The sequence below is a fragment of the Clarias gariepinus genome, chromosome 4 (assembly GCF_024256425.1).
Source record: "Clarias gariepinus isolate MV-2021 ecotype Netherlands chromosome 4, CGAR_prim_01v2, whole genome shotgun sequence".
NCBI lineage: Eukaryota > Metazoa > Chordata > Actinopteri > Siluriformes > Clariidae > Clarias > Clarias gariepinus.
The window spans coordinates 23,198,995-23,211,784 of record NC_071103.1 but is presented as its reverse complement, the minus strand read 5'-3'; the positions used below and the strand labels follow the sequence as shown (position 1 = coordinate 23,211,784).

Genomic DNA, 12,790 nt, shown 5'->3' with positions numbered 1-12,790 from the left:
CCCATGCTGCATATTATCCGAGCAGCAGGCCAGCCAGCACTAGCATTTGGACAGCGTTTCACTGGCGCTGCATATTCCGTGCGCTCTCGCCTCTCACAACTTAAGTTTCCCGACAAGGGTGCGCGCCTAGGGGGCGATGTTTTGTCCGGATTAGTTAACACAGTGTAGTGTAGATGTTCATAGGACACTTCATCTCTCACTGTAGGACACTCGATCACTGTAGTCCATTAATGGAAACGCTGTAAGATCTTGTTAAGAGTTCGGTGTTTTTTTTTTAACGCTGCTGTGCGTAATGACAGAGTTAGCTGCACCATCACATTGATCAGAATAGAGCGGTTACTTAAGGTGAATGAATGAATGAATGAATGAATGAATTAATTAATTAATTAAATCTTTAGGACTCTTTATTTGCAAAGTTAGTGGATGCTGCGTTTAAACATAAACACGTTTACAGACATACAGTATATTACCCAGTGTTAATTGCCTTTAGGGGGAGCGCAAGGCAAATGTTTGTAAAGGTGGACATTTTAAATAATACCCTGAAAGTTTTAAAATGAACTACTTGATATGTGTATTCCATGCATTAAAAAATACATAAAAATTCTATTATGAATGTCAATATACTGTAGTCTATTTATTTGTTAACCAGATATATATCCAACATCAGCAAACTTTGTGCAGATTCATTCACACCCCTTGCATGAATGTGGGTAAGTATTGCAATGTAGGCTCTCCATTAATATTATTGTAGTTACTGGCTAGTAAGATTAATTATTAGCAACCCTGGAATACAAAACTACCTCCAGATACTTGCACAGTGGGCAATATGCTTGATGGGTACATCGCTTGATTCATTTTTCTTCTTTCCATGATGCACTCAGCACTCTGGCACAGGGTAGATCTGTATTCATCATGCCTTTTGGTATTCCTCCATAGACCAGTATTGATAGAAAATATAAGCTTTTTTCTGATTAGGACCACAAACAAGTGTTTTTTTATGACCACACTGATGTTTAGTCCACATCCTAAATTGCAAGTGGAAATGCTACTGATTCCACTATTAAATATAGATTTAATTTGCTGTTAATCACAAGATTAATTATCTAAACAAAGTTTTTGCTCATTTAAATGAGCAACTTGTGTTGTGTTGTATTGTATTGTATTGATTGTACAGAGTGTGAAAAGTGTTCTCCAGCACATCCCAGCCATTCTCAGTGTGGTTAAGACCTGGTCTGTTAGCCAATCCATGTGTAAAAATGATCTTGTGCTCCTATAACTTTTTTATAAGTTGTGTCCAATGAATCCTGGCATCGCTATCTTGCAATATGCCTGTGCCATCAGGGTAGAAAAAAAAATCCATTGATGGCAAAACTTGCTGTACACTCATTGGTTCTTCTAGGGCTTCTTTATTTATTTATGGATATTTAACAACCTAAAAAGGTTCTACAGTATTTTAGAAGCTGACAATAAAACCTGTCTATGTGTGTGTGTATGTGTGTGTGTATTTAGAGCTTGGTCGTATTGATTTGGTTGCTACTTCATTATATCACCTTGGAAACAACGGCTTGATAAATTGACATGGAGATGAAATCAGGTTTAATATTGACGATCTGTTCAGTTTTGGAAGGGGGATGGGTGCTGGTTGCCTGTGCCTTTCATCTAGAGCTTATCAGTTCTTTATAGCAAATCAAAAGGTCCTATAATAAATCTACAAAATAGCATAACCTTTTTTGTAAAGGAACATCAACTTATGCACAGGAACATGGGCATCCAAATAAATGTGTCATGTTATTGGGAAATTGTTTGAATATGGGGTCATTATGTGGCCATTAGTGATTCCTGCTTTTGTTCTTTACCAACAATACCCCAGAAATAGTTTTCATTATGGGAAATATACAACAACTATTTTTCATAAATACAATAAAGAGGTGAAAACAAAATGTCATTGATACATTTGTTGGGAGTTGCAGTTCCACATGAGAGCAATAATTGAATACAAGTAGGCCTGTTTATTTGATCCCTTCTATTGTATTCTTTTTGTCTTTGTGATAAGCCGGCATTATTATTATTATTATTATTATTATTATTATTATTGTTATTGTTATTGTTGTTGTTGTGCCAATTACCTGCTAGTGGAAAAAGTAAATTAAAGTGTAGTATAACTTTTTAGACTTTTGGGCAAAAATGGTAATGCATTGTTCCTTTATTTCACACTAACTTGCATGTTAACTAATGACAGCTTTGCAAAGACTAGTTACCCTGTGCTAAACAATGTGCTAATGAACCACCTCTGGATTTCAAAATATGAAAAAATCTTTATAACATTTCCTTTCAGATGGTTACTTTCATATACTTAACAAGGTACATTTGGACATATTCATTCAGTCATTTATTAATTTGTTATGTAAATAATACACGTAGTGAATTGATGAATTTGGTCATTATTTGATTCATGATATGTAACGGATCCTGACCTTCGCCTGGAGGAACATCAGGAAAGTTTCCTAAAACTAGTATAAGATGGTAGATAACATTTTCGTTTTTTAAACAAAACATAATTGGTAATTGCTTTAACTAATTGTTAATAGTTCTGACTATAGCCTAACTAATTTGTGTGGCCGTAGTCATATTAACCACTTGATAAACGACAAACAGCACGAGATTTACAGTCTATATAAAATAACCAAGTTTAGGAATGCTGGTCGTTTTTCTCTTTACACTTCTGAGGTATAATCATGTGATCCTTGACTCGGAATAACTGGTGGTCGATGGTGCATAGATATTGGCCCTTTAATAAATGAAACTGAAAATTATGAACAACATTAACAAAAATGTAAATCTGAAAGTTAAATCTCTGCTTTAAACAAATATTAATCTAAACGACATTTTCCTAGGGCTATAAAATCGATCACGCACGATTCATATGAAGGAGTGTGAAATAACATTGCTTCCGTTACTTAGTGTTACTTCTGTTACAGTTGTTTTTAACAATAAGCGTTGGTTAACATGCAGTTTATTTCGATGGTGTATGTAATCCCAGCATTGAGGGGTTCTGCCTAAGCCTAAGCCTACAGTATAGCACAATAGGTGTTATTTTTAGAGCTCGGTATAGTTTATATTTTACATGTTACGAATTTGATTTATTTCCTTCTTATGTTACTTTTTTAATGCCTCCATGTTGAGCACATTCGATGCTATTTAAAAAATATAGTGGACTTATAAAAGTAGTTGCTCTGTAAGAAAATCTGTTCTATTTATATTATATATATAGTAACTCTCTTTTAAAAGAAACATGCCAAATAATCTGGGGCATATTCGTCTTTTCAGTGTAAACCCGCATCGTTACGAATTTGGGTTTTGTGAGTGAAAAGTTACCAAATTTCACCACAGGGGGGCGGAATCAATTACCATTTTAGACTCGCATCAGTGGTTCTGGAAAACCTTTCCTTCACGCATTAGTGTTTACCTATAAATATTCTAGGTTATGTGCCACTGACTGCAAATAAAACATGTAAATATTGTTGTTGTTGTTTTTTTTTTGTCTCTGACAATTTTACATTACATTAGACATACAGCTGTATTTTATTTCACCAAATCCATAGGACTCCATGCAGCAATCACTGAAATGTTTCTATTATATGCTTAATCATTAGTGCCAGGATCTCCTTGAATACTTAACGTTAGAACGTATTTTGAGTCAATTTAAACCGGGTGTTTGATTCAGTGGAAGCGTTAACGAAATGTAAAATACATCAAATATAAAATAAACTACATGGATTTATTTGCTATACACGGTTTATTTACTAGAGTTTACCTCAGGGATACAGTTTCAGTGCATTTTTTTTATATAGTCTAATAGTTTTTTATAATATTTTAGAGTCTTATGTTGTTGTTTTTTAAATAATGCTAGCTATGTAACCATTTTACTGTTGCAAGTTTTTCTTTGTTGTTCTTACTCCTGTGATTTCCCCGCACCTGATTTAACTCACCGGTTAATTAGCAGGTTACGTGGGTGTGTTAGTGCAGGAAAATCACCAAACAGATGGCAAAAAAAGCTACTATAAAAACTCCACAGAGCTTAATTCCTAAAGCCCAGCGGGACTTGCATCAGCAATGTAGGTGTCCACTGCGTGTTTTGCTTTGTGGCAGTGGTGGAGGGGGTGTTGATTATTTTCACGCACGGACCCTGCTGTGCACTGGCCCCCATTTGTGATTGGTCCCTCCTTCTAGTAGAGGGGCCAGTCACTCATTCACTATGGTATGCGCTGTTTACCGCGAGGGGACGACGAATAGAGAATCATGTGGACTTGACTCATGAGACTCGGGTCGTTAGACGCAGAGGGACCGCAAAGAGAGTGACAACAGGACCTTGGGGCAATCACCCGAAGAGTCGATCAAATCGGTTATTTTAACATTTGAACACTGGAGATCAAAGGAAAGGAAAGAACCCTGCGACAGGAGCTGGGAAAAGCCATGGCTGAGGGTACGTGGACATGGTCATGGGTGAATGGGATCGAGGTCTGTCCAGGTAGCGGTTCGCAGGATTTAGGGTGGCTGGGGGTTGGGTTTCCTTACATTATCAGGTTTTAGGGTTTCTTCCCCAAATCTTTCTCCGTGACCCTCCCACTTTTTCACTCCTGGAGAGCGAGTAGATGGTCAAACCTCTCTTTGTTTTCTTCACCCTTTGGCTCAAGATTTTGTCTCAACTCAAGGTTTGTCGCGAAGGGCCACGCTGGTCTGAGGGGGAAAAGGACCAAAGCAACGCAAGTTTTTTTTTTTTTTTTCCTTTTTTCATCATTATTATTTCACCGAAGATGGGTTCGATTTCACACCACGATTTTCAAGGTGAAAATAGGCTTTTTCGACCTTCTAGCTAATTGTATGTTACTGAAGAAACATTAACAGGGGCCCAAAGACCGGCAGTGCGTTTGTATTATGTAAATAATTGTGTTTCATAAAACGTGCATAACGAAATGATTTACGTTGTCTGGAATCGAACATGTGTAACTTTTTGAACCTCAGATTCGGTATTTGTGTAAATGAAAAGTAAACTGTGTAGCTAAAAATTCCCCCTAATTTTCTTATTGCAACAGTAATGCATTCAGGCACTCACATGGTCGACCAACTGTATCAAACCTTGTAGCTACAAAAACCCAAGTGTTGTTGCTGCTTTGCCCCACATTTTTCTAGATTGGAATATTTTAATGTAACGTAACAATTATTTCTTTGAAAATATTTGGTTCCATCTTTAATTTTCGAAACTGCTCGAATTCTCCCAACAGGTGATTCACAAATATTTTGTTCTACGCATTTGGTTGCAAAAAAGCATATGCCACTGGAAATCCTGAACTAGTTAGGTTAATTTATTGCAACAGTACGTTGAAGAGCTGCAATAATTTTCCTTAAGTCTGTTTCTGATTGACCAGAAATTTGTGTGTTACCATTCTGGTTTTCTTATTTTTCCATAATAATTGCATCATATATCATTGCAGGAGGGTGCACTAAAACTGAAGAAGAGGAAGGACCGAGCACTGAGGAAGACACACAGTCATTCCACGGTGTTGGTGTGTGCAAATGGTTTAATGTACGGATGGGTTTCGGCTTCCTGTCCATGAACAGCCGAGAGGGCGAGCAGCTTGAAGCTCCAGTTGATGTATTTGTCCACCAGGTAGCACATAATGTATTTTATAATTTCATAAACTCATGCACCTCCCAAAATTTATTTTTTTCCTGGTGTTTGTACAGTGGTACAACTAGTATTTATTTTGATAGGACTGATGACTGGAATCATGGCAAAAATATAGTGAAACCAAGATGTCCTAAAACGACCCATTCATGTTTGGGTATTTACATATCATAGGAGTTTCCCATGCAAACCTGCTGTCCCCACCCTAAAGAAATTTCAGTGGTCTTGGTGGTCCCTTTCATCTTGGTTTCCTGTCCCCAGGTTTCTGCTGAAAAGTCATTAAAGGCCTATCGGTAGCCTTTGTGAAACCCATCCCCCTGCCCTCAAGCTACAGTATGCTAATAGCTCATACACATAGGAGATTGTGCTTTTATTTCTTTTAAAATCATTAAGCCCCACTGCAGAGATGCCATCCTTCCACAAGGAGCCAGCTGGAATTGTAAGGCCATTAGTGTGTTTTGTTGCTTACATGTTGGGGATGTGTCTGTGTTCTTTAATTGAAACAAGTCATCATATTTAGTGGTCTTATAAAACATAGATATAACATTTCTTTGTCTTTTTCCTGTCTTTTAAGTTATAAATTTAGGAAAACTCATCTTCAGTACAATACATAGTCAAGTAAAATGATCAGTACATGGTAGTCAGTGTTTTGGTTTAAGACCGATTAGCAGAAGGGTGGTACACATGCTGGGTCTGTAGCAACCACAGTGGTTGTAGGGCAAATTAGGAGCAGCATGTCAGAGAACATTAACTGCTGGGATCCTCTAGTCTTTGTATACATGGACAAAGGAAGCAGTATCCTAATAAAAAGTGCTCTTCTCACCCTTGACCGACCCCCACTTTATCCAGAAAGCCATCCATCCTTTTGTCCTCTGATGTCTTCCTTTTCTTCTTTTCACTTCTCAAAGAAGCCACATGTAACTTGGCAATAAACTATACTCGATGCTAAGAAAATCAAACGAAATAGAAAATGATATATCAGAATATTCTGTAAAAGCATTTAATTTATACTTTCATTTGAACATCATGTTCAGATGGAATTATTTTATTTTTATTTATTACATTATTTTGGTGGTGGTAGGCAAGAAATACTTGCTAAATAAGAGATTAGTATTTAATTTTCACATCAGACACTGCAAGAACATGTGTAGAACAGTGTTGGTGAAACTTGCTCTGCACTGACTTGATTGCAGTATTATCAAGTTAATAGACAATTATGCTGTCCTGGTAAAAGTGATTGCCAAAAGATAATGTAATTAATGTTGTTCTGTAATGTTCAGTACGTCGACAACTACTCTGTAAAAATTTTCGTGCTGGCTCTTGGACATATTCATCAACATGGCCTCATCTATCATTTTTACACTGATTTTGTAATGTATATTTACATATATAGCCTCTCAACCACTATTAAAACATTTTATAGGTCTACAGAATTTTAGAAACTGAATTTGCTTTGTAAAATAGTAACCCTTTGTCTATACACGGCACATTTTTTTTACTTACTAACCTATTCTTAAGTTAATCACGTCACCGTATGCTGATTTGAACACCGCATCAATACAATCGAACAGCAGGCATTTTTATATTTATTAAATATAGTGCTATATTTCATATTCTTACATGGATATCTGTCATCAGATTTACTCATCACATATGACTATCTTTGGTTTAGCTAAAGCACATCTGATATTGTTATCCTTGTTTTTGTGTACACTCTATTCATTACACAAGCTGTGCTCCTTTATTAGTGGTGGAATTTTCTCCATCACTAACTTATGTCAAGCATTGTAGCCATTCATTAGGATGGAAGACAGCATAAAATAATTTTAAACCTCTTAAAGCAACCTTTTTACTTGTACTGTTGTGGTGATGATGATTATTACCGACACTTGCAAGGAGGTATTGCTTTTGACCTGTAATTGTTGTTAATCTAGAAGTAATACATTTATATTGTTTATTACTAAATATTTAAGTTATTAGGTTGTATGAGCTTATTACAAATTCTGTTTGTTTATAAATCAAGATAATTAGCAACCAGAAAGTTGCTTATATGGCTTTGTTTAAATGGTGCACTCAATTTAATTTCTCCACTGTAGGCTTTTTTTTTTTAGTATTCTGATCATATTGGTAGATACTGAAGACTTGATATAGGATGCTGCACACTTACCACCTAAATTATCCCTTAAATTATCACATCTTACATTCATTTACATTTAATCTAACATAAAGAAGCTAGGTTGTTTGCATGTGAAATGATGCAAATGTGTTAAAGCAAATTTTTCTAGAACAGGGATTTTTAGCACCAGTGTCAATCTTTAAAGTTTTCTATATTCTCAACACAAGATGCATGTTCCAATGTAATTATAAGCTAATGGGAAGGTAGAGTACGAGGCCCAGAAAACTTGAACCTGTGCATGACAGTGGGTTCTCCAGGACTAAGGGTGTGAACTCTGCTCTAAGTCGTCTCTACATGCTTCTGTACTATGGAACCATTTAAGGAATTTTCTTGTGCCCCACCTCATCCAACTTAGTGGTCACTGTCAGTGAAAGAGGAATTAAGGCACTGGTGTGTGTGTGTGTGTGTGTGTGGTATTGGGGGAGGGTAGGTGTGAGAGAGACCCTACTCTGGGCTTGTGGAATGCAGAAACTCCAGGAAACGCAAAAATTGGGTTAGTACCCATCCTATGAGTTTGTAACCCCTATTACTAAATCAGAGAATGAGGTGCATCAGTGGTGTAACATTCAGTCTTACCTGTATGCAGATTATTTCAAAAACAGTAAAATATGTCTACAGAATACCTAAAAAATAAAGGCTTGGCAGAAGCGTTTAGCAAAAGAGTTTTTCAGCTTTGCTTTTCGTGAATATTCATGTATATTTTGAGGAAGTTACTGGATGAAGTAAAATTATGGAATGGAAAAATAAAAACTTTCCTCAGAGTTTGTCCTTTTGTAGTCTTGGACAGAATTTTACTATCAAGATTCTCCGTTGTAAATACTGATAAATTATATTTGTTTCTTTTTAGAGTAAGCTACATATGGAGGGGTTTAGGAGTCTGAAGGAAGGTGAGGAGGTTGAGTTCACATTTAAAAAGTCTTCCAAGGGCCTGGAGTCTGTGCGGGTGACAGGGCCTGGAGGAGTGCACTGTATAGGCAGTGAAAAGAGACCTAAAGGCAAGAGTGCCCAGAAACGTCGCTCCAAAGGAGACAGGTGAGTAGACTCCTCAGCATACAGTGCAGTTGTTTTATCATGGACTTTGTCTTAGCAACTGTGCATGTCCTTGTTTAATACATTGTAAAAGATTGTAAACTCTCACCTGGGTTTTTATTTGTTATATGATTGGGTTATCTTCTTTGTCCCCAATCATTTTATCCTCAACTTTTCTCTTCGTTGGGGTCAGCTTGACACGTGACCTGGATCAATAACTGTTTGCGTTTTTTGGCCACTATTGCATTTCTGCTCAATGGATTTACCCTAATGTCCACCCCCATTCCTGGAGCTATCCTTAACCTTTTAGACCACTGGCTTTATCTACATGCAGATTCTAGCTTGAATTTTCGAATTACATATTTTTTAACCAAGTTTCAGAATTTCACACTGTCTGTACTTCACTACATACACCATGGTGTGGAACTTTTTAAAAATTATTTTATATATATATATATATATATATATATATATATATATATAACTGCTTTGGGCAATCTTGGTTCTTGAAGAGGTGCCACAGCTGTCTAACATGATTACTCATCCTTGTCAATGACAAACGGCACATTTTAACAAGTTGTATTTGTTATAGCAGCATTGTCCATATGCTTCATTCTTGTAATTGGACATGTAGCAAGATAAAAGCTATGCAGAGAAGAGTGAAAAATTTTTTATCCATTGGGATCTCTGTGTGTTAACAGTAAAAAGTCACAGCGACTTTTGAAACATGTGACTATTGTAAGCATAAGAAATGCTGTAAATCTAAGAATCAGCTGTTCTGTTTTATTTCCTCATTCCATCTGTAAAATAATGGAATTGTTACACAATAATCAGTAGAGATTTGCAAAAACAGCACATGGACACGCACAGACATATATACACATTAATTATACTTCTCATGACCGTTGATGCATATAGGAAGAAACGCAGCAACTCATTTAATTGATAACAGATGTAGGTGCCTGAAAGTGGTCAGGGGTCATTGTTGCTATGGGAACTGCATACGTTTAGGGCTTGGGGGTGACGTTAGAGTTGCAAAAGGTCATAGTTCATAGGTTAACATTGCAGTTTTTCTGACAAAAGGCTCTATAGACTTTCTGCACACGCTTACTGTGATCGATCCACACCCCCAAGCTGCTGCAACAGCAGACCCATGTGGACTCTTAGTTCAGTGCCTATAAACCACCAGCAGCATCACTGCACTCCCCAGTGTCCCCACATGACCTCATCTGCATACTCATCAATGCAGTAGTGACAGAGTACGCCCACCACCCATCTGTCATTCATGTTGCCACGCGTTGCCATGATCTAAACTGCTTTTCAAAGCCAGCCCCCTGAGACACTGTGCACCGGGTACCAAGGTCTAAAAAAATTAGGGTTGTTGCAAGTGATTCTCATTTGTTTTCCAGTGTGATTTATCAATGGTATTTCACTTTCTAACTCCATGGTCGGTCCTGATTTTTATTTCTTTCTGCGATGGTGAAGGCGTGCATGCAATAATCTCCTTTGAACAGTTAATTTTTCATCATGATACTAAATGGATTTAGCAAATGTACTTGACAATACTGTTCTTGCATTAATTCCAGAAAGGCTGACCTTTGTGTCCTAAAATAACAACTGACTACTGTTGTCACATGGCTACCTAATTCCATATGTGTTATATCATAGTTTTGAAATCCCCAGTATTGTTGTATAATATAGAAAATGAATAACTAAACAAAAACAAAGAAATTTAAAAGTGATCACAAATGTTTGAGCAGTTGTGCGTGTGTATATACTGTATATTATTATTGGTTATCACACTGGAAACAAATTCATAATGATGGAAGACAATTATTGGATAGAAGACAATTATCATGAATGCCATATAAGTGCCTTAAGCTAAATTTCGCAAATAAACTTTAGTTAAAATTTGCCTTTACAAACCATTTGTCTTAAAATAGTTTTTGGTTGACATTTAGCAGTTGTGATCAGTCAATTAAAATTTAATTCAGTACTGCTCGAGTGTGGAGTACTGCTCAAATGTGTGCCAGCGAAGGAGTGTGCGAAGGCTTACAACTGTCTAGGTTTCCATCCAATGTGTGTGTACTTGCCTTTTGCTCAGTATTCCTGAGAAAGGCTCTAGAGTTAGAGAACTGGAACTGACCATTTGCATAAAATGAATGAAGAAATAAATGAAAGTGTTTATATATACCAAAGGTTATATCAGCATTATTAATCCATACTAATATTGGCTAACCATTTGTCTCAGCTACCAGTTTCATGTTACTCTTTTGTGAATCTATTGTATGTAAAATAAAATTGTATTTATTGGAATAAAGTTATTAGTGCCATAGTGCTCCAGTGCTATGTTGTCATTTATGAATTAATCTGTGTTTCTCAGGTGCTACAACTGTGGGGGTTTAGACCACCATGCAAAAGAGTGCAAGCTGCCTCCACAACCAAAAAGGTGCCATTTTTGCCAGAGTGTCTCACACATGGTTGCCAACTGCCCACTTAAAGCTCAGCAGTCCACACCAGGCTGTCAGGAAACACCTTTCTCAGTGAAAGAAGAGGAAGAAGAACAGAATTATCCCTCGCCACCCGCAGAGATCACCAACTGAGCCAAGGGTGCACAGAGGAGTTTGGAATGGAGCTCACAAGCCAATCATGCCACCACATTAAAAAGATGAACATAGGTTCCTACTAATGCTGCTTATGGAACTACCTCAGATATTTTGAAGAAGAATGTACCATTTTGTCTTTGGTATAACTCTCAGGTATATATTTGTTTTATACTCAGGAATTTTCTCAGTAACAGAAGTGAATTCACTGTATCTGACTTTGGTTTTCTATATGCTTTAATAATATGATAGAGAATCTGACATTTTGATTGTCTGACAAAAGCAGAGGATGTGGAGACTGACCTCTGCAACGAATGTACATTTCAGGGATATTAATGGTGAGGGCTTTAAACAGAGTTGGGGTGTGTTTACAATCAACGGACCTCACCACAACGGGCCGAATGAATGTTATGTTAGTGTGCTTTGCCAGTAATTCTTGTTTGTTTTATTCAAATTAAGTTAACGATTGTGATTATTTTGTAAGTATAATGTAACCAGAGAGAGTAAGGCCAGCAATATTTTTTTATTTTTAGTCTGAATTTAAAATTTGAGTTACTGTTACTTATCTGCTATGCTCTGTGCTACCAATGTTTGCCTTTTTTAAAAATATTTTCTAAGAGTTTTTTCTTTCTCTTACTTCACTAAGACATTGCCTTTTTTTTTTCTCAGTTGCCAAAGTTCTTTAAGAAGAAATCGTGCATGCAAATCTAACCTTGACAGTCTTTAAAAATAGGAGCTATGGGATTTTCTTATATGTTTAATATATACTGTACTGTTAACCTATAAAAAGATTAGCTAAAATCCCTTAGTATTTATTACTATGGCTTCCCCTTTAAACACATTTCCCTTTGCATTGATGTTTATTATATGCATGCATCCTCTTTTCCAATTATTTATGAAATGTTAATTTACAGACTCTGATTATTCTACTATGCACAATTTTGTTAGAATTGGTAAAAAGGTGTTGGGAAGTTCAGTGCTGACTTGCATTGATATTAGTGCATATTATCATGGAAATTGTCAAACACACTAATTTTGTTCAGCTGCGTTAGCTTTGATTATGGTGTTTAAAAGTGTCTGTAGCTGATTTAATGTGTAAAAATTAATCTACAATTATTTTACAATGTGAGTCCTGGAATCACCAGGAATGAAAAACAAATCCACTAATGTGATAATCTGGTCATTTGATACAATCAGTCAGCTGACTTGATTTTATTGCCACGTAACATTGCTGAGCCTAGACCTGACCAACTAAAGCAAACCCCGATCAAAATGCTGCTATCAGAGGCTTGTACA

At 36.5% G+C, this 12,790-nt stretch overlaps 1 protein-coding gene across 2 annotated transcripts; it reads left to right on the top strand.

Annotated features, from left to right (window-relative positions):
- The first annotated feature begins 4,104 nt into the window (after window positions 1-4,104).
- On the top strand, window positions 4,105-12,581 carry lin28aa (lin-28 homolog Aa). Of its 2 annotated transcripts, none has more exons than XM_053494827.1 (4): window positions 4,105-4,483; window positions 5,493-5,668; window positions 8,710-8,894; window positions 11,275-12,581. In XM_053494827.1, the coding sequence occupies exons 1-4, from the start codon at window positions 4,474-4,476 to the stop codon at window positions 11,492-11,494; spliced, it is 591 nt and encodes a 196-aa protein (XP_053350802.1). In that variant the 5' UTR covers window positions 4,105-4,473; the 3' UTR covers window positions 11,495-12,581. The 2 variants fall into 2 exon arrangements, with proteins under 2 accessions (XP_053350802.1, XP_053350801.1); XM_053494826.1 differs by lacking the exon at window positions 4,105-4,483 and adding an exon at window positions 4,582-4,845.
- Window positions 12,582-12,790: the final 209 nt, after the last annotated feature.

Coding starts and splice junctions, on each gene's coding strand:
- lin28aa (XM_053494826.1), top strand. CDS start 4,653: ATGGTCAAACCTCTCTTTGTTTTCTTCACCCTTTGGCTCAAGATTTTG. Junction 4,846..5,492: donor TTCACACCACGATTTTCAAG/GTGAAAATAGGC, acceptor ATATCATTGCAG/GAGGGTGCACTAAAACTGAA. Junction 5,669..8,709: donor TTGATGTATTTGTCCACCAG/GTAGCACATAAT, acceptor GTTTCTTTTTAG/AGTAAGCTACATATGGAGGG.